We start from the raw sequence: 23,120 nt of genomic DNA on the forward strand, positions 1-23,120 counted from the left end.
CTAAACATTAAAGAAATGTAAACTGCCTTCCTCATTAGTAGATTTGGGGAAACACAATGAGTGTCCATGCTAATTACACTGTTTTCCTCTGATAAACAATACCCTTCAGATTTGTAATAGGCCTATAGATTTCACACATTCCCACTAACAAAGGTGTATCACTTCACAGGAGACAGTGAGTGAAGTGCTGTGTGGTCCCCAGCGTCATGGCTTTTTAAAAACACACAGTGATAGCACAGGGACTTGTTGCACTGTTCCACTGCGTCGACTGCTGGGGACCAAGTGGAACATTTAATCGAGCGAGTAACTGCCAGCGAATAAACTTGACATAACACAGTTAATCGCCGCCAGCCTCATTTAAAACAAACAACTGTTGGAGCATTGGGGAGAGTTGAGAAAATGACTTGAGGGGGGTCCGGGGGTCATACCCCCCCTAGTGAAAGTTGCAGGGTTTAATAAAACCCGAGGGAATACCTCTCACTTCCAACATTACCTCACTGTGCCTTGCAGACCCATCAGTAGGGGGTTTCCTTTCCCTTCAATATCATCCACAAATTCACATTGAGCTACTACCCTTGCTGCTGGATTTTGAGAGTTGTCTCTACTCCAGGAGTGTATCAAACTAAACCGTAGCCACACCCAGACCACAATCTTTCACAGTACAAACTTTCCTCTTCAGGCCTACTCTGTATCCACTGGAAGAAGACAGGAACAGGATGAATCTTCTCACAAATCTGTACTGTCCTCCCCTCACACCTGTACTATTATAATGACTTCTGCTCTCGTGCTTCTACACCTGCATTGCTTGCTGTTTGGGGTTTTAGGCTGGGTTTCTGTACAGCACTTTGAGATATCAGCTGATGTACGAAGGGCTATATAAATAAATTTGATTTGATCTATTATTGTGTCTAAGGTGCCATTACTATGATGGGTGACAGAGGCCTGATATCAAAGCACTAGGCAGCTTTATTCATCCTCCCTTTTGTTGGCATAGGGAATGAAGGAGGTATCCTGGAATACGGACCACCGGCACACCCATTATGGTAGATGTGCAGCTCAATAAAACAGCTCAACTCAACAGTCCACAGCATGGCCAACTACTGAGTTTTGACCTCTTGGGTCATGTTCAGTAGGGGTCACGGTTCGTATTGGACAAGTTCAAATGCCTCCCTGTTGCAAAACATTTCCTTCCTACTGAACGCAATCAATGGATTATGGATGTGTACTGGACTGAAGCCAAAATAAGAGTGAGAGGTGTTCAGCTGAGTAGACACCAACACCATCCTCTAATAGTGTGTCTGAGACAGGCTCATGACATCATGAAAGGATTCTGCTGCAGCTGCACTTTTTCGTGGGATTTATTTCTCTCCAAATGTGATATAGAACCCAGGTTAATAGCAAGTGACATTTTATTTACTGTTAAACTTACTGTTACTAGACATGGAAAACTTCTACAATCTCACAAACGTATTACAGAAAGCCTTCTCAGTGTAATGTTTAATGGCTTTCGGCATCGATAGTGCTTTTTGTGCATGAAGTGGCCTGTAAAATTAAACTGTAACACGAATTCATGCAGCACAGTTAACCGACTGATACCCTACTGGTTTACGTGACATGAGCACAGCTCATAAAAAGCGCAGAGTTGGGAAACGCAAAGAGCTTTGGTGCTTTGAAATTTGCACGAAGAACAACATGAACTTACCATAAATGTCATGCCATATTTCACCAATCAAAACAGGATAACACGGCCACTGTTTGGCTCCACCAACAAACAGCTATGCTTTATCCATCGTCAGCAAACTCCTGCTAATCTTTCTACGATTTTCATCTTTTGAGCAGAGTGAAGTGTTAAGGCCCGTTTTAGACATTTGCTTTAAGTCAGTCTTGCCTCTGGAACACCATGCATTCATTCAGAAGCCATGCACTAACCAGGGCTTGGGAGTCCAAAATGCTACTCTAGTGCATTTTTATTGGGCCTACACAGTCTGGGTATTGTTAACAGCAAGAACTGTTTATTTCTGGAGGAATGGGGAAAAAAAATACTAGATTGATGTTACAAAACGTTAGTATGTCAATGAATTACTGTTTTTGGAAAATAAAGATTTTCTTTTTGCTAAGGAAGTACATCTAAGGTAATGTCGACAGGCCTACATATTTTAGTGCACTATATTGCCATTTTGTGAAGCCACGTGTTTGATTAGCTTGCTCATCAAAAGCAAGAACAAAATCTCAGATATTCAATATTACCTCCATTTATAATGTCTCATTTTCAATGGTGATTTCATAGTTATCAAAATCTTACATGCATTGAGGGGCCAAAGGACTGAATCTGAGTCAAGTAAAATAAGTGTTTCATATCAAAAGTCAGTAACCTCAAATGGTGAACAGTAATTTGTGTCAAAGTACAGTAAGACTTGAGTGACTCAGCACTATTATTATTATTATGATGGAGGTACCAAGAGAGTGCAGGCCAATGAGGCGTTGCAGCTTGATGTCGTCAGGGTGAGCGTCATGGTGAGTGTCAGGGGGAGTGGGGCATTGGTGGAACCCTTGGGAAGGGAGGAGGGGTCCTGACAGAGACAGAGCGCTCTTTGTGCTCCGGCGCCCCTGCCCCGGTGGCCTGAAACGGTCCAGGACCGTCAGGGGACCAGCTTTCCTCCGGGTCCGAAGTGTTCTGTCGACAGCTCATTGATCACAGCTCATCTTGTCACCCGACCATTCCTCCCAAAACACATGTGCGGACACACACGCCCATGTCCCACTTGTACACACCCGTCTCACACTTTCAAACATAATCAGCTTCTCTACAGTGACCCGTAAAACAACATTGAGCGTGGTCTTCCTCCCCTGTGAGTGGGTGTAAAAACAGTAAAGTGTCCAGCAGTAGCCAGGACAGTGGAGGTGGGGGTGGACTGGGGAGTGTGAGGTTGTCACTGCCACAGTAAAACACGGGGGCAGTGGGCCTCGCCGGCTGGGTTACCGGGCTCTGAGGACTCGTGAAAGTGAACAAAAGGCCCAGTTCTGAGCCAACCGCACAAGACGCTGCCCAGGGTTTCACTGGCCAGGTCCTCGGAGCTCTCCTGTCGCAGTTAAACTAAGTGTGCTTTTATGGGCGAGCTGTAATACTCCGCACTATGAGCCATAATAATCATACAGGCAACTAGGAGCCTTCATAATAACACACAACCCATTCCCATAAGCCAGTGCTTCCCAGTACACATAACAGCAGACATTTTTGTTGTAGCTCCGGACAAAAAACCTGATTCAACTTGCCATAAGCCAAGTCATAATCATAGTTTTACCCATAGTTTTACCCATGAGGCATCATTCATTCATTATAGCTGTCATAACCTCCCTTAAGCCAGAGCAGGTGTATTTTGTGGCTTTTGGCGAATGCTTTCTAATGATCTGAAGTCGCTCTGTTGCTACTGCCTGTAAACACAGAGTCTAGTTCAAAAAGTGAATGATGGCAGGCCGCATGTGACAAATGGATTATTTGCATAATGGCCTACTAGAGCTCTGATTGGCTATGGCGCACCGGTCTGTGTTGAGTCCGATCCTGGACAAGACAGATGTTTTTATTAGGTTTTATTTACTGCCGTGTCTATTAATTGTCCAAATGCACGGCCGCTTTCCGACTCTATATTGCTATAGAATTTTCCCTACTGCCTTAGTATAACATGCTGACCACAGCAATCGCATCAAGTGTGCGAGTTGCAAAATAAAATGTACCCATACATGTTATTCAATCATTGCACCCACACTGCTCGCGAGAGTCTTCGTGGCCAGGCGCTAAAATAGAATTATGTTCTATTTGTGACGCTCAACGCGCTGCAAGTCCAAGCTTTCCCATCTCCTCGTTGTTTTTTTTAGGCGCATATACCCACGTGCCATCACCTCATTGGTTTTTAGGAGCATATACCCTCGTGGGTGATTGAAAGACTAACTGAGGTCCGCACTCCAGTCGGTTGTAGTGATGCACCATAAAGTTGGTTGCCAACCGCCATATAAAGTCCAAAGAAGAAAAAGAAGTGTGAAGGGAGGAGAGATGATGAGAAATGAATTCGGTTTACCGTTTTATCTGTTTACAGTTTTGTCAGAGTAGTGGGCCTTGTGCATTTCAGGCAAAATAACAACCTAATGTGTATATACCAGGACAAATTAGCTAGCAACAGCAAGCTAGCTAGCTTAATTGCCATAAATGTTTAATGCTTTTTGACCTGTCCCCAAATTATTATAATTGGTTCAGAGTTTGTTTTGATATTTCAACCTGCATGTCCTGATCGCTTCTGGTGTGGGTGAACAAAATCAACGCGCACGTCTGGTTTGGACAGCATGTTAGTCATTCCCAAACATTCTATGAAACATGAAAGTATGAACACGTGAAAATGACCATGTCTACTAAGTGCTCATGTAAAAAAAGGCATCATATTCTTCCTGGGGGTGTACATGAACAGATTTTAATAAGATTTCATGTTGCTAAAGTGCTCAGTTCCACTTTAAAGATTGAAATGCAACACTGCAAAATACGAACGAAGAAGGTGCTTTCCATCCCACTCTCAAATAACAGTCAAAAACATAATATTAAGCTAAAGGCTCTATTAACGTGATGCTAGCGAATCCAAAGCAGCATCGGCAAGTATCCTATGCTGTGTAAGCTTAGTCCAGGCATTCCTCCATATCAATGTTGTGGAGAAACCAAAGAAATAAAGCGCAGTTTGACCGTGATGATGGTTCCAGGCTGCCGTTGGGTCAGGTGGCTAAGCTGTGCTGCGTTGTGCAACTTAAATGGCCCGTGACTTACCACACAAGAAGGCATCCGAAGACTGATCATCTACTGCACGTGCAACAATATTTGCTTTATGGATGGCTAAAATGAATGAGGACTTTTCATTTTACTTCAGGCTCGGGACAGAGTAGGAGAGATGCGTGTACAGGTATGTTTTCAAATGGCCGCCATATTTCCATTGGGTGACTGGCTGGCTTATCTGCAACAAAGTGCTAAACCTTCCCATTCATCCTCAGCCTCCCACTGCGTCATAGTAACCTGAATCTCTAATTATCACAGAGAATTATTTTGAGCCAAAAGGGCCTGCTGCTTTAGCTAATGCAGTCGTACTTCGGATTCGATACAATAAACATCCAATCTGTCCAGTGTTTCCCTTTAATAAAACAAAAAAAAACACACAAAAACAGGAAACGCTGGACTTGGTGTATACTGTAAACATTCCTAATCTTTATCCAAGCATGCACCATCCCTTACTGGGATCTATAGACTGTATATAGAATATTTTACAGTGTCGAACCTGCGGTCACCCTCCCTGCAGCGCTACACAGACACTGCTGACGTGTACATCTCCTATATCTGGGGGAGGGGGGGGCAAAGGACTGGGCTTTTGTCCCACCACATGTCTATTGTGGCTAAACCGTCCCCTCGGGGGCAATTAGGGCCTTTTAGTTTGTTGTAAGAGGACCTAAGTACGAGCGGGCCAAGCCAGGAAAAACATTTCTGAGCTAAACCAAAAACAGAAGCGCATTGAGCTCCTCCGGGCTCCTGGACTTCTGAGCATCTCTATTAAGAAATGTGCAGGCCTACACAGAACAGACAGGAACTGTGGCAGCTTTACTGGAGCAGGGGGTTGAGGGGAGTGGAGAGGAGGGGGAGGCCTCCACCATGGGCCTTGCCAAGAGGGCAAACAACTCCGTCCGGACAATGTTGGTGGAGGAGAGAGACATTTTATAACTACAACCGAGTTTAGAGATGTTATACAGATGTAGGATCTTAATTTGAGCCAGTTTGCTACAGCAGGAAAATAATCCTGCAGCAATAGGAAATATAAATTATTGTGTGGATTCATTTTTTTGTAGGGTTTAATAAATTTTTCACAAGGGAATAACTAAAATCTCAAAGTGGAAATTACAAACTTCAGAAGCTTTTATAAACCTCAAATACACTACAAGTTTTACATTTCTTGCATTGCAGGAAAGTTATCCTGCAACAAGGTGATGAAATGAAGATCCTACATCTGTACGAGAACAGAGTTTTGAGAAATAGGCATTTGAGTTTTCACATGGCCGAATAGGTGGCAGTGAAGAAGAGTGGGATGGGTAACGGTATGTGGAAAGGTTTGTCGTACCATGTAGAAGGTAAACACGCATGTTGTTTGACACACATAGCCAATGAAGACATTACTGTAAAAGGCAGGGAAAGAGAACATGTTCATTCAAATTTCCCGAAAGATAGTGTGTAAGTACAGGGCTGAGCGTGTGACTGAAAGAAAGATAGAGCAACGTGTGTGAGAGCGAGAGAGGGAAAAAAGAGAGGAACAGTCTCTCGGTGCAGGAGTCTTATCTCCCAGCCAGAGGAGGGATCATGTCCCATGGAGAGCCAGCATGGATCTGGAACATGTCCCATGGCAAAAAAAGCGTGGATCTGGAAGATTTCCCATGGCGAGCCAGTGTGGATGAGGCAAAAAAAAAAGTGTCAGAACCTCCGTGCTAAAAGGCATGAGTGATGAGGAGGGGTTAAGAGAACTGAACCCATTTAAGTCACCCAAATAAGGGCTGTGGGAGCTCATGATGGATGCCCCCAGAGCTCCTAAGGGATAGTGATATCGAAGGGGAATGGGAAGGGGCAGGGGTCCAGTGGTCCCCTCTTAATAAAAACAAATCGGCTTGATAAACTGCAGAATAAAAAGAGGGTGCACAGTTCCAATGTCAGCATAAACATGCCACTTGTTAAATACATTCGATAAATTATTCAGGTAATGACCAAAACACAGTATTTCAAGGTTTTAAAAAGGGAGAGTTCAGTGATTTAGCATTTTAAAATTATTTGTTTCCTTACATTAAAGCAGTCTTTGGACAAGGAGGGATTGCAATCCACACTTGGTTTTGTTCAACTGGCCAATGCAAACAATTAGCAACAATAGCATGTCGAGATAAATTCCTCATGTAAATCAATCTGCCACGTTTAGCATGTATCAAATGTCATACCATAATCACCTCTTAAATGGATTGGGTTACTCAATTAATTGGTTTTAATTATTTGTAGATGATTTATTTTGGACATTACATTTAAAACATACTACACGGGAACATGGATTTTGATCAAAAAATGTTAATGCTGCAAATTGTTTGCAGTAGCTAGTTTAATTAATGAAACAAATGAGTGTATTGTAGTCACTCCTTGTTCAGAGACTGCATTCAACGTAAGGAAATAAATATATAAAATCAGTGAACTATCCCTTTAAGAGGATCATGAAACATCACGTAAAATATCAAATGAAAAAAAAGTTGTACTTGATCAACTATTTACAATACATTGACTTAGCTAGCACATCATTCATTGCATAGATAAACTATAGAGTAGGGTATGACATTTGACACAATGGCTGTGTAAAATAAATACAAATACTGAGCTATATTGTATGCAAAAAAAAAAAAGGGAAATTATTTTATACTAATACAATTGCTCAGAGAAAAATATTTTGTTTAGCAAGTAACACAAAAAAATTATCCAGAAGTTATGGGTCAAAATGATTGACATGCCAAGATTCTTATAAATAAAATAGTCTACAGTTGAGTATTTGGTCCCATATTCCAAAGCACGCAATGACTACATCAAACTTGTTGGATGTTTGCTGTTTGTTTTGATTGCGTTTCAGATTATGCTGTGACCAACACAAATTAAATGGTAAATTACGTATTCTGTCATTTTGGAGTCACTTTTATTATAAATAAGAATATAATATGATTATTATTATTATTACTCATTATTCACAATTCATTCAGGATTATCCGTGACATTAATGTAGAAGTGCATAGAAACATATTCTATTCTTATTTACAATGAAAGTGACTCCAAAATGACACAATACATTAATGGTAAACAATTTCTATTGGGCACCAAATAATCTGAAACACAACCAAAACAAACAGCAAATGCATCCAACAAATTTGTAAAATCACAAGCTTGATGTAATCATTACATGCTAGGAATATGGGACAAAATACTAAACTTTTGACTACTTTATTTATAATCATTTTTACGGGTGTCCATTTGGATCTGCCTTTGAGAATAAAAAAAAGTATTAGATGTGAAACAAAATCTTTCCCTAAGCAAATGTATTATTACAAAATTATATCATTTCCCAATTTTTGGGAGAATTACAATAAAGCTCAGTATTTGTATTATTTATTTAATACAGTCAATATTGCACATTTTTAAATCAAGGGGGTCTATCATTTCAGACCCCACTATACATCCTTATTCACTATATCCAACATAACAACAGATGATTAAATCTGCAAGTTCAAAGCCCTTTAGGAAGCTTCAGCTACAATAGAAAGACCAATTCTAACAATTAATGGTGCCATGTTCCCTTATTGGTGAAGACATAATATATCATGAATTCACAGAGCGTGCAGTGTGACACCTATACCTACACGAACCACAGGTCTCAAACTAGCCCAAATACCACCTTTAAGACTATCAATCAGTAATTCAGAAGTTGTATGACAGTAAAACAAAAAAATATAAATATTTTGAAACATACATTGAATAATAAAGGAAAACAATATCTGGATAAGTGAGGGAGACTGCATGCATATGAAGTCTACATTTTCCTGAGAGGATACTGTGTACCATACGGTGTAACACTGGGCTGTGCTGTAATAAACAGTTATAGTATGTTTAGACAGACCAAGAGTTGAGCATTCTTCCATTACCCATGTGTTCCTAGAAAACCCCACCCTCTGCAAGTGTTTGAGTGTCTCTATGTTTCTCTGTGTGTGTCCGTCTGTGTGTGCATAGTTGTGTTTCTGTGTGCGCATGCGTTTCTGTGTGCGCGTGCGTTTCTGTGTGCGTGCGCGCGCTTCTGTGTGCGTGCGCGCGCTTCTGTGTGCGTGCGCGCGCTTCTGTGTGCGTGCGCGCGCTTCTGTGTGCGTGCGCGCGCTTCTGTGTGCGTGCGCGCGCTTCTGTGTGCGTGCGCGCGCTTCTGTGTGCGTGCACGCGCTTCTGTGTGCGTCCGCGCGTTTGTATACACATGTGTCCTCAATAAAACATTTAATTGGCTTCCTCCCTGAATTGTTACAAGTGGTGCCATTATTTAACACAAGGGTCTGGACAGCATGTGGAGGGCAAGGAGGTGCACAACGCCGGCTTAACACGGCACCTTAACCCTACACGGCCGTGTTAAACAGAGAATGGGGAGGCTGTTCCCCACCAGCCAAATGGCAGTGGAGGGCGGTCAGGCAGGCCAGTGTAAGGAGAGGAGGGAACAACAGCATCCCAAATAAGATATCCGTTTAAGCCCAATTAGGCTAAGTATACAGAGGTTTGGCAAAGATAAGGGGGGGGGTTATTTGAGTTTGTCTCAAAAGCATTGCACAGGTACAAATAAGTGGTGGGGGTCAGACTATCCTCTTTGAAGCCTTACCCTCTCTGTTTGTACACAATACTGTAGACATCCAAAGCAAGTCGATAACACACTAGTACTGCATATATGATAAGTGAGAGTGAATGAAGGGAAACAACAGTAAAACATGTCAGTGGTTAAGAGAGAGAAGGCATCTCCCAGAGGACATGCCCTCTCATAAATCTGTATAGTGCAAATCATGCTCTTATAAGCTCCTGGTTGGGTCCTTCTATTTCAGTTGACATGGTCTGAGGGCTGGTGGCTACTTCACTCATTTGGATTTCATGGGAACCTACATTACAAAATCTCAACATTCCCCCCAAGAATGCTGAATATTTTTTGTTCTATTCATTATAACTGGGTGACGGCCGGGCACTTGGTAAAAATAAAAATAAAAAGAGCTATGATATGTAAAATTGTTAGAGGGGCTCCTCGGCAAAAGAGAGAAAGACGACGGAGCAGGGGAGGGGGAAAAAAGAAAGCAAAACAGAAATGTCTGTGTGGGCAATTCCCACAAGATAGCTAGACTAACTCTCTCTTCATGCCCTCTGAAGAAACGGAGTCCGTGAGAGGGTTCAGGGATTCATAAAGTCTCGCTAGGTAATTGATTGCTCCGGGTAGGGCAATCTGTGTGGGATTTTGTTTTTCTTCTTTGCGGACTGTAGGAGCCAAAAAAACACACATGGGCGATTCTTAGCAATATGGCCATTAAGAGCAGACTGACTGAGCGGGCGAAGGGGGGACCCTGACAGAGGGCTATACACTTCTTAAATACATATTACAGTATACACACTGACACACACTATAACAAACGCACTTACACACACGTATACACAGACACACTCACCGACAGTATACAAAATGTAGCCTAAATACGGAGGCGCCTGTCGTTAGGCCCGGGCATTAAGAGATGCGCCCTAATGCGAAGACAAGAGAATCCCTACTCTAGACAGGCGTATTAAGCCCTGACCTAAAGGCCCCGTTGAGTAACATTAGAGAGGCTTCCTGTGTAGATACCACTCTGTGGGCCATTCATCACTGGGGTGGAGGAGGAGTGGGGCGGAGGGGTTCGAGGCTGGACAGTCGACAGCCATCATTACACACGGGGCTGTGACTGGGTGCCTTACAATAACACGGCGGCAGCAATGTCTCCCCATCTGTCAGAGGGGATGTTTAAAAAAACACAGTCATCATTATTAGTCTTTATTTTGGAGAGATGCGGGTGGGGAGAGGGGGGGTTTGGAAAAGGTTGTCTGGTTATCATCTAAGATCCTCTCCTCATCCAAAGTGGTGTCCAGGCGGGAGTTAGAGTAGTGGGAGGGTGCCCTGTAGCCACCACATTAGGGTCTTAAATCACTGAGGGTCACTCCCCAGAGCACGCAAACATCACCGTTCCCATCGCCCCAGGAGACCCTGCTCCTCACTATCAATTAGCTAATCGAAACACATCAATAAGCTTGAGGCGTTACACACAAAGGCCTATCTGGTATTATCGACTGCAACACACTCCTACACACATGCACACACAAACAGGATCAGAGGAGTGGAGACAGAAGGGGAAGCAAATAATCAACAGCCCCAATAGAAAAATCAATTTCCTGTTTCTAGCTAAATAGAGCCGGATACAGTAACACGTTCGCTGCCCTCCCGCTAAATAGAGCCAGATACAGTAACACGTTCGCTGCCCTCCCGCTAAATAGAGTCAGATACAGTAACACGTTCGCTGCCCTCCCGCTAAATAGAGCCAGATACAGTAACACGTTCGCCGCCGTACCGCTAAATAGAGCCAGATACAGTAACACGTTCGCTGCCCTCCCGCTAAATAGAGCCAGATACAGTAACACGTTCGCTGCCCTCCCGCTAAATAGAGCCAGATACAGTAACACGTTCGCTGCCCTCCCGCTAAATAGAGCCAGATACAGTAATACGTTCGCCGCCGTACCGCTAAATAGAGCCAGATACAGTAACACGATCGCCGCCGTACCGCTAAATAGAGCCAGATACAGTAACACCTTCGCTGCCGTACCGCTAAATAGAGCCGGATACAGTAACACGTTCGCCGCCGTACCGCTAAATAGAGCCGGATACAGTAATACGTTCGCTGCCCTCCCGCTAAATAGAGCCGGATACAGTAACACGTTCGCCGCCGTACCGCTAAATAGAGCCAGATACAGTAACACGTTCGCTGCCCTCCCGCTAAATAGAGCCGGATACAGTAACACGTTCGCTGCCCTCCTGCTAAATAGAGCCGGATACAGTAACACGTTCGCTGCCGTACCGCTAAATAGAGCCAGATACAGTAACACGTTCGCTGCCCTCCCGCTAAATAGAGCCGGATACAGTAACACGTTCGCTGCCGTACCGCTAAATAGAGCCAGATACAGTAACACGTTCGCCGCCGTACCGCTAAATAGAGCCAGATACAGTAACACGTTCGCTGCCGTACTGCTAAATAGAGCCAGATACAGTAACACGTTCGCCGCCGTACCGCTAAATAGAGCCAGATACAGTAACACGTTCGCTGCCGTACCGCTAAATAGAGCCGGATACAGTAATACGTTCGATGCCCTCCCGCTAAATAGAGCCGGATACAGTAACACGTGCGCTGCCGTACCGCTAAATAGAGCCGGATACAGTAATACGCTCGCCGCCGTACCGCAAAATAGAGCTGGGTACAGTAATACGGAAATACAGTAATACGCAAAATAAATAAAAATCAAATGTGCTGAATACAACAGTGAAAGGCTTACTTACGAGCCCCAAACCAACAATGCAGTTAAAAAAAATATGGATAAGAATAAGAAATAACAGCAGTAAAATAACAATAGCGAGACTATATACAGGGGGGTACCGGTACAGAGTCAATTTGCGGAGGCACCGGTTAGTCGAGGTAATATGTACATGTAGGTAGAGTTATTAAAGTCACTATGCATAGATGATAACAACAGAGGCCAGCAGCGGTGTAAGAGGGGGGCAATGCAAATAGTCTGGGTAGCCATTTGATTAGGTGTTCAGGAGTCTTATGGCTTGGGGTAGAAGCTGTTTAGAAGCCTTTTGGGCCTAGACTTGGCGCTCCGGGTACCGCTTGCTGAGCGGTAGCAGAGAACAGTATATGACGAGGGTGGCTGGAGTCTTTGATACTCTTTAGGGCCTTCCTCTGACACCGACTGGTTTAGAGGTCCTGGATGGCAGGAAGCTTGGCCCCAGTGATGTACTGGGCCGTTTACACTACCCTCTGTAGTGCCTTGCGTTTGGAGGCCAAGCAGTTACCATACCGGGCAGTGATGCAACCAGTTGTTGCATGCTCTCGATGGTGCAAATGTAGAACCTTCTGAGTATCTGAGGACCCATGTCAAATCTTCTGTCTCCTGAGGGGGAATAGGTTTTCTTGTGCCCTCTTCACAACTGTCTTAGTGTGCTTGGACCATGTTAGTGATGTGGACACCAAGGAACTTGGCTCTCAACCTGCTCCACTGCAGCCCCGTCGATGACAATGGGGGCGTGCTCGGTCCTCCTTTTCCTGTAGTCCACAATCATCTCCTTTGTCTTGATCACGTTGAGGGAGAGTTTGTTGTCCTGGCTCCACACGGCCAGGTATCTGACCTCCTCCCTATAGGCTGTTTCATCGCTGTCGGTGATCAGGCCTACCACTGTTATGTCATCAGCAAACTTAATGATGGTGTTGGAGTCGTACCTGGCCGTGCAGTCATGAGTGAACAGGGAGTACAGGAGGGGAATGAGCACGCATCCCTGAGGGGCCCCTGTGTTGAGGATCAGAGATGCGGATGGATGTGTTGTTACCTACCCTTACCACCTGGGAGCGGCCCGTCAGGAAGTCCAGGATCCAGTTGCAGAGGGAGGTGTTTAGTCCCAGGGTCCTTAGCTTATTGATGAGCTTTGAGGTTCACTATGGTGTTGAACGCTGAGCTGTAGTCAATGAAGAGAATTCTCACAAAGGTGTTCCTTTACTCCAGGTGGGAAAGGGCAGTGTGGAGTGCAACAGAGATTGCATCATCTGTGGATATATTGGGGCGGTATGCAAATTGGAGTGGGTCTAGGGTTTCTGGGATAATGGTGTTGATGTGAGCCATGGCCAGCCTTTCAAAGCACTTCATGGCTACAGACGTGAGTGCTACGGGTCGGTAGTCATTTAGGCAGGTTACCTTGGTGTTCTTGGGCACAGGGACTATGGTGGTCTGCTTAAAACATGTTGGTATTACAGACTCAGACAGGGAGAGGTCGAACATTTCTGTGAAGACACTTGGTTTGCAAGCCCTGCCACATCCGCCGAGCATCAGAGCCGGTGTAGTACGATTCGATCTTAGTCCTGTATTGATGCTTTGTCTGTTTGATGGTCCATCGGAGGGCATAGCAGGATTTCTTATAAGCTTCCGGGTTAGAGTCCCGCTCCTTGAAAGCGGAAGGTCTAGCCTTTAGCTCAGTTTGGATGTTGCCTGTAATCCATGGCTTCCGGTATGTACGTACGGTCACTGTGGGGACGACTTCATCGATACACTTATTGACAAAGTCCTCAATGCCATTGGAGGAATCCTGAAACATATTCCAGTCTGTGCTAGCGAAACAGTCCTGTAGCTTAGCATGTGCTTCATCTGACCACTTTTTATTGATCTAGTCACTGGTGCTTCCTGCTTTAATTTTTGCTTGTAAGCAGGAATCAGGAGGATACAATTATGGTCAGACTTGCCAAATGGAAGGCGAGGGAGAGCTTTGTATGCGTCTCTATGTGTGGAGTAAAGGTGGTCCAGAGTTTTTTTTCCCCCTCTGGTTGCACATTTAACATGCTGACAGAAATTTGGTCAAATTGATTTAAGTTTCCCTGCATTAAAGTCCCCGGCTACTAGGAGCGCCGCCTCTGGGTGACCGTTTTCTTGTTTGCTTATGGCGGAATACAGCTCATTCAATGCGGTCTCAGCGCCAGCCTCTGACTGTAGTTGTATGTAAACAGCTACGAAAAATACAGATAAACTCTCTAGGTAGATCAAGAATCTCATGATAAGCTGTAGACCACACTACCTCAGGCGAGCAATAGCTCAAGACTTCCTTAGATATCGTGCACCAGCTGTTATTTACAAAAATACATAGTCCGCCGCCCCTTGTCTTACCAGACGCCGCTGTTTTATCCTGCCGGTGCAGTGTATAACCAGCCAGCTGTATGTTGATAATGTCATCGTTCAGCCACGTCTCAGTGAAGCATAAGATATTACAGTTTTGAATGTCCCGTTGATAGCTTAATCTTCCGCGACTGTCATCTATTTTATTGTCCAAAGATTGTACATTTGCTAGAAGAATGGAAGGAAGTGGGTGTTTTTACAATCACCTATGAATTCTCAGAAGGTAGCCCGCCCTCCGGACCCTTTTTCTTCGCCTCCTCTTCACGCAAATCACAGGGATCTGGGCCTGTTCCCGAGAAAGCAGTATATCGTACTGGGTACAGTAATATGGTCACTGCTGTACTGCAAAATAGAGCTGGGTGCAGTAATATGGTTGCTGCTGTACTGCAAAATAGAGCTGGGTGCAGTAATATGGTTGCTGCTGTACTGCAGAATAGAGCTGGGTGCAGTAATATGGTTGCTGCTGTAATGCAGAATAGAGCTGGGTGCAGTAATATGGTTGCTGCTGTAATGCAGAATAGAGCTGGGTGCAGTAATATGGTTGCTGCTGTACTGCTAAATTATGCAGTGTCAAGAAAAGTGAAAAAAATATTTAAAAAATGGTCCGACAGAGAAAAAGTGAATTTTATTTACTGCACTGAAAAAGACATTGTCTTCACAGCTCGCTGTGTTCATACATTATGGTTGACTCATCTGCTTAGCCTTCAGTCCCTTTTATGATGTGTAATAGCATGACCTATGAGCAGAAGAAAAGAAAGGGGGAAAGTGGATACCTAGTCAGTTGCACAACTGAATGTATTCAACCGAAACGTGTCTTCCACATTTAACCCAACCCCTCTAAATCAGATCGGTGCAGGGGCTGCCTTAATCAAAGTCCACGTCATCACCCGGGGAGCCGTTGTTGTTGGGGGTTAACCGATTTTTCCCCCTTGCTGGCTCGGGGATTCAAACCAGCGACCTTCAGTTACTGGCCCAACGCTCATAACCACTAGGCTACCTGCACCTGCATGTGTGCGTGCATGTGCGTCAGCGATACTCACTTTTGTTTCCCACCAGGGAGACCACAGGCTGTACGTCACACTCTTCATTGGCCTTCTTGACCATGCCATACCAGTCCTCCAGATTCTTAAAGCTCTGGAAGTTTGTAATGTCGTACACTAGAAGAACACCCTGAAAAACAATAGCATGGAAAATCTGAAATTATGTAATCACAACATCCCAAAAGAAATTCAATTTGACATAAGATGAGAACAAACATGACAGAGAGGTTGAGTATGAACAGCAGGTGGCACTAGTGTCTGAGAAAAGACAGTCCTCTTCCTACCCCCATCCATCTCAAAACACACACTCCCCAAGGAGTTGGCACCTCCTCAGCTCTCTCTAAGTTAGTCATGGCATTAAAGACCTAGATGGCTGTTACAGATGCAGAGAGACATGCTACGAACATACAGCCGAACCACTATGCCTACACTCTAATTTGTCTGTTTGTGGACATCAGGGCGAGGGGAACCGCAGAGTTTTGTCCATCCAGTAAAACAAGCATAGGAAGGTAAGAGAGGGGGGTTAGGTTAGGTTCCCTGGCCACAAAATTGGCTCTGTTGTCAGTGCTTACAAATAAAAGAGGGTAATATACGTGTGGTTATGAAGGAGGTCTCATCCCCCTCTCTTCGTCAAAATACTTTGTAAGTATTGTCAGCATAGGTACAAAAACAGAAGTAGTCCTATAGCAAAGCACAAAAGGTGCCCATCGGAGTAACCAGACCGTTAAAGCTGGCGTCTGTACTAGTTGATATGTAAACAAAGATGAAACACTTCAGTGTACATGTTAAAAACAAAAGCCTCAAGTGCCAACATTGTGTCCATTTCTCTCTTTACCATTCCAAAAGACTATAGAAGATGAAAAGGAGCCAAAATAAATAGACTACTTCACCTTTGATTGCATCATCATCAAACAGAATTGCAGCTCCTTTTTCTTCAGGAAGCGTCTGGTCCGGGACACGCAATGTCACAACACAAGGCCGGTGACGACAGTTTGTGTCAGTTACAATTACAGCGCGTCGCTACCAATGACCATGATTGATTGTCGCCCGTGGCGCGTCGAACAATGGTCGTGAAAGCCCCATAAAGCTCTGGTGAGAAACCCGCAGAGCAAAATATTCCAATGTGGCATTGATGGACGACACATTGTTGTTGTGTGTGAGTGAGCGGGCAGGGCGTCTGAGGAGGTATTACAGTACAGACATGACCGACCTACACACCCACCAACAGCCTCAAGTGTTGTCTCGGTCTCTACATCCCACACAGGCCCCATGCTCTTCAGGTAAACCAGATCTATAGCTATATCTATACCTCATCAAACAAGTGCAGCTTTGAGAGCGTAGACTGTGGCTTTGGGTGACAGATAATGGTAGCCTATATAGCAACAACAACTTAGGGATGTTGCTTAGCGGAATGAGGCAAAAGCACAAACATAACACTCCCACACACGTGTTATTGCAAACCTCGCTCTATTCACAATCATTTGTAAATATGCTTATTTTGTTAATAAATAATGAAGTTAGAGCGGGGGAAGGGAGAAAGAGAGAAAGGTGTTTCTTACTCCCCCTCATACTGTACATAGTCTAGTCCATATGACCAGCGAAGTCGTAAAACTTGGTCCTGTTGCACTAATATTATCATAAAGGCTTATTAACTACCCAAGCCTAATAGGGAAACACTATTACATTGTACATTTGTACAGTTAAAAAGCTCTAACGTGAACAACGACAGACCACCTCAGTGTTTATTGTGTGTGTGTGTGTTACAGTACCTGAGCACCATAGACATATTTATCCAGCATTTTCCCTCCAATCGTTTGACCTCCAATATCCCACACTTGCAGGGTAACATTCAAGTTGCCTGAGGGAAGAGGAAATGGAGAAACTTAAAATCATTAGAAACTATTAAATGACTTCAATGTTTCAAACAAAAGCTGCTGCAATGCAGCCCACATATTACAAAACTATCAACGTTTGGCTTGATGTGTTAGCTTCTTTTTCATATCATCAACTTCTGACTAAAAGGTGAACATAAGTCGATCAACTGGAAAAGAACGTGACAAGAGAAGACAAATTCAATTGTACTGTAATTTGCGAGCTTTCCATCTCGGTTGTTTTGGTTCCTTTTATAGGCGTTTGTTTTAACAAAGCTCATAATCTTTGGGAAATCACGAGTCAGTCGTAACTGGAGCCTATATTTTGGGAGAGGGATTTCTGTAATAAAACGTTGACTTTGTTCATGTACATATTGGAAACAATAAATCATAGATTAATCTTTAATTTTTAACCGTTCGCCTCTGGCAGGTCACACACACTCCAAATCCAAGAATATCCAGAGGAGAGATTCAGGAGGATGAATAGGTATGCTTACCCTGTAATTTAAACATTCTCAATAACCCTGGCCGGGAAAAAACGAGCACTTATTAGCCTGGGAATAGCTGTTTGCATTGTGTCGTTCTCTGCCAAGTCGAGGAGAGTAAGGAGAAATATGTGGTGTTAAGAAAAATACAGATAATTAAACACAAAATGATAAGCAAAAGAAGACTAACTGTCCCAATTTATATAAGAGGGAGGTGGGGAGAGGGAGAGAGGGGGACGGGGTACAAAACCAAATCTAAATAAATATTTTCCTCCTCTGGAAAATGAAAGGGGTGGTTGAGAAAAGAAAAGAAGACCAGACAGTGAGGAGTTTGTCGGTGTGATGAGGGCCCTTCATTGGCCTAGTGCGCTTATGGCGAGCCGAGCGTACAGTGTGGATACGGCTGGACGAGCTGACCCCCACCACACAAGTCCCTGTTTCTCCGAGGAAGGAAGCGCGAGTGTTCACAGTGACTACATCTAGACTATACAGTGTCAATGTAAAGCTACATTGAAGAGTGCAATGAATAATTGCCCTTGGTGTTACAGCATGCGAGCTATCCCCACCCATCCCCTGCAGTCGGACACAAACTTTATTTCTGTTTAAAAGACTCAACAGACCCAAAGTTTCCCTGCTTACGTGGTGAGTTAGTGGCTGTTTTTGTGTTTTTAGTAGTCTTCATTAGCTATTAGCACTGTTCAGTGGAACCCAATAAAAACACTATCAAAACATCACCATTTTGATAAGTATTAATTCACAGACCAAACATGAGACATCTGGAAGAGGTATTGTTAAAAGCACACAAAGAGAAGTTTGTGTGCCAATCGGCCTCACCTCACCTCTCCACGCGTTGGAAAATGTACATTAAGTTTGACAAGCTGGGCCTTCACGGTGAGAGGGGCCAGCGCCGGCTATACTCTCCCCCCATCTTGGAGATCCCCATAGAGCCCCAGAGAGCCACACAACACATCCAGTCGAAGGCGGGCGTAGGTCCTAACGAAGCTCAGGACCACCCAAATGGCAAACACAGCCATCCTCTTCATCAGGTCAAGAGAACCCAATCCCCCAGAAAATGTGCCATTTTACAACTCGTGTTGAACCAACGTCTACTATTTTATATATATAAAACACACACACACACACACCCACACACACACACACACACACACACACACACACACACACACACACACACGTACGTGTCTTGCCGTGCTGCAGATAAGTAATGGTTCTCAACTATTTTTACCAGAATCACAACTAAGATTGGAATTATTTGTGAGATGTCTCATTGAAGCCTTGCCTTTCCCTATTTCACTAAGGTCTGCCTAATTATCTCTACTAAAACATTCATGTTTTCTTTCTCCTACTATTACCAACTGTAACTGAATATAGGACTAAATGTAATAGTTTCAAGTTATCATATATTTATTTTAGTACTTAATCCACCCTTGCTTAAATGTTATTTTATTAGTCATAAAAGAATGGAGCTACTTTGCAGACTTTTGCAGCTTTATGCCTTGGCACCATTTTAAATATGCAATTTAAAATGCTGAAAATCCCCATGCCATATGGTAGGAAGTGAAAATGGGGGGCTTTAGTCTAAATATAACATTAGTCAATAAACATTTATTTTACACATCTAAGAGGATACAGAGCGAGGCTTTATTTCCGTGGGTTTGAAAGTAAACAAATAAGAACATGAATGTTTTATGTGGTTCAGAACAAAGATCAGTTGAACCCCGGGATATGAATATAAAAATGCTAAATGTATTTACTCTGTACTGTGCCCACAGAATTATGTGTAAGGCTCGCCTCTCTGGACATAAGCTGTCCATTGGCTTCATGGAGGGGGAAAAATCCTGGTGTTTGCCCTAGAGAGAACAGCTTTCAGAATGAATAAGGATGAGAAGTGGCAGACTCTCCACAATGTGGTGCTACCAAGAAAGACACATTGAAAGTCCTGAGATAACCTGAGGAACAAAATTGTTTGGTTTTACCATGAAACACTGGGGAAGGAAAATACAAAATGCAACAACACATTTTGTATCAATTTGAAAATAAATTCAGAAATTCTAAAGCTTTAAAAATTGTGTACACCCTCAAATTCACATACAGCTTCTGTAAAAAGAAATGTAATACATTCCAAGTAGGCTACTTTAATAACGTCGGAATACTTTTACAACTGCACGTTTCATAAGCAGAATTCAGGAAAATTTAAGTCAGTCACTGCAGCATCTTACATCAAGGTGCCTCTAATGCAGGATTTCCCAAACTCGGTCCTCAGGGTTTTTGCCCAGCACTAAACGGCCGATACAAATAATCAACTAATCATCAAGCTTTGATCATTTTAGTCCACTGTGTAGTGCTAAGGTAAAAACAAAACTGAGAATGTGAGTGCCTGCGTGAATGTGTGTCTGTATCTGTGGTATGGTACAGAGCAGGCCGGCACGCTCAAAGGATGAAGGTGTCTTACCTGGCAGTTATTCTCTTAGGAAATAACCAAAGGATGAAGGTGTTTTACCTGGCAGAGTTATTCTCTTAGGAAATAACCAAAGGATGAAGGTGTCTTACCTGGCAGTTATTCTCTTCAGAAATAACCAAAGGATGAAGGTGTCTTACCTGGCAGAGTTATTCTCTTCAGAAAGAAATCCAGGCCAATGGTCTGTTTGTACTGTTTCCCAAAGGCCTCTTGCGCAAACCGGGTGGCGAGTGATGTCTGAAACAGAGAGAGATCATGCTAAGACCCTTTTCCTGCCATTAAAACGACTAAAGTTGAATTCAAGCCTTATGAACAAGTCTGAGTGTTGGAGTTGGAGTGGTGTTCTGTATAACAACTATGCCTATTCATGACTCCAAATGAACCGGGCCCATGACTTTTCTATTTAAAAAAAAAAAATATATATATATATATATATATATATTTTCTTTTTTAAGAGTACACTGCTTGGGAAGACGTTTACCCTAGCAATTGTAATTAATTTGAGGTAAGCTAAAGCAATTACCTCTGCTGTCTCGCAAAGCTATCAAGGCCTGCCTGACTGTAAAAATCCAAGTGAATTAAGAAAACAGGTGTCTGGGTAGACGAGTCATACATCCTAACTACAGCTTCTAATTGCCACTGCACAAAATAAGAAAACTCCATCTCTCCATGTCACTAGGCTAGTCTTAAAACCATGGGAATTTACAGCACAGACTTGACATGCCAAGTTTAATTCATTTTGATGGATGAGGACAAGAAGAAAAAGTGCTGGATGTCTATTAGCTATCTTTAGAGCAGTGTGCTTACATAACCATGGAGGGATAATGGAACAGCGGGGCTTCCTAAGTCTTCCTGTGGTCAATTCATTTTATGTACTACTTGACTATCACTGAAGGTTATAGAATTTGAAATAAATTGTTTCTTTACGTCCACAGAGCATTCATATAATCTACTGCCATTTATTTCCTGATATATTTCAAGTTGCCAACAATACGTCAAAAATAAAGGGCAGAAAAGTAATATGGAACTGATGCCAAAAGGGAACACACAGGGGACTACAATTAAACCTGTTATCTACATTAGTCAAAACAGTCAAAATATGCCCAGTTTCAGTCAATCATTACGTTGCAACTCCACTGTAGAGTATTGTCAGGTCTATCCCAAATACAATAGCTGAAGAGGAGTCATCTTGGCAGCGGTTTCTCATGTGGCTGAATAGGACAGATCTTAATTATATTGAAGTGGAGTCATCTTGGCAGCTGTTTCTCATGTGGCTGAATAGGACAGATCTTCATTATATTGAAGAGGAGTCATCTTGGCAGCGGTTTCTCAAGTGGCTGAATAGGACAGATCATCAAATCAAATTGTATTGGTCACATACACATGGTTAGCAGATGTTAATGCAAGTATGGCGAAATGCTTGTGCTTCTAGTTCAGACAGTGCAGTAATATCTAACAAGTAATCTAACAACTCCACAACAACTACCCAATACACACAAATCTAAGTAAAGGGATGGAATAAGCACATGTACATATAAATATGGATGAGCGATGACCGAGCGGCATAGGCAAGATGCAATAGATGGTATTGAATACAGTATATACATATGAGATTAGGAGAGCAAGATATGTAAACGTTATGAAAGTAGAATTATTAGTGACTAGTGATCCATTTATTAAAGTGGCCAATGATTTGGAGTCTGTATGTAGGCAGCAGCGAGGAGTCATCTTGGCAGCTGTTTCTCAAGTGGCTGAACAGGACAGATCTTCATTAGACTGAAATAACCCAAATACCTTGGAGGCCAATGCTTTCTACATAGGTTGCAGTGTCCTTATACTTTCATTAAACTTAAGCCTGTGACTCTGAAATCGTGCGTTGACCAAAAGGTCTGAAAAAGTCGACTTGTTGAGCATTTCACAAGCTCAATGCTGAGTGACAACTTACTGGAGGTGACTGACACAACAAGGAGAAAATTGGCCATTTAAGTAGCCCACACAATCACTGACAACACAGGAATAACTATCCCGGACAGCAACAATCTATTCCACATGCTGGCGTTGGCTTAGGGAGCCATTGGTCTTGGCATTCCAGTAGCTTGGCTCTACTCCCTCTTCATAGGACCCTTTTTTCCACCATACAATTGGAACTAACCAGGGCATGTAAAAGCTGGCGTAATCCAGACTTCTCTTCAATAAGGAGACGGCACAGGGTCACCAATGATACCACTGCTGGGAAATGAGGGAAGTTCCATTGAGAGAGAGGGGGAAAAAGAGAGAGAGGTAGGCGAGAGAGAGAGCGAGAGGTAGGCGAGAGAGAGAGCGAGAGGTAGGCGAGAGAGAGAGCGAGAGGTAGGCGAGAGAGAGAGCGAGAGGTAGGCGAGAGAGAGAGCGAGAGGTAGGCGAGAGAGAGAGCGAAAAAGAGAGAAAGAGAGGTAGGAGAGAGAGAGGTAGGCGAGAGAGAGAGAGGTAGGCGAGAGAGCGAGGTAGCAGAGTGAAAGAGCGAGAGGTGGGAGAGAGAGAGGTGGGAGAGAGAGAGAGAGGTAGGAGAGAGGTAGGAGAGAGAGAGAGGTAGGAGAGGTAGGAGAGAGGTAGAAGAGAGAGGCAGGAGAGAGGTAGGAGAGAGAAAGGTAGGAGAGAGAGAGGGAGAAGAGAGAAGGTAGGGGAGAGAGAGAGTAGAAGAGAGAGGTAGAGAGA

The 23,120-nt window shown here is 43.5% G+C and overlaps 1 protein-coding gene across 2 annotated transcripts in view; it reads right to left on the reverse strand.

Annotated features, from left to right (window-relative positions):
• Window positions 1-23,120, reverse strand: part of rab28 (RAB28, member RAS oncogene family) — a 51,256-nt gene that overhangs the window by 17,821 nt on the left and 10,315 nt on the right. For both annotated transcript variants that reach the window (XM_020452993.2, XM_020452992.2), the window contains exons 2-4: window positions 20,567-20,663; window positions 17,361-17,449; window positions 15,592-15,721 (exon numbers count right to left, since the gene is read on the reverse strand). In XM_020452993.2, the coding sequence (XP_020308582.1) occupies window positions 15,592-15,721; window positions 17,361-17,449; window positions 20,567-20,663 (316 nt within the window). The remainder of the gene's footprint in view (window positions 1-15,591; window positions 15,722-17,360; window positions 17,450-20,566; window positions 20,664-23,120) is intronic.

This window comes from Oncorhynchus kisutch, linkage group LG19 (genome assembly GCF_002021735.2).
Source record: "Oncorhynchus kisutch isolate 150728-3 linkage group LG19, Okis_V2, whole genome shotgun sequence".
Lineage (NCBI taxonomy): Eukaryota > Metazoa > Chordata > Actinopteri > Salmoniformes > Salmonidae > Oncorhynchus > Oncorhynchus kisutch.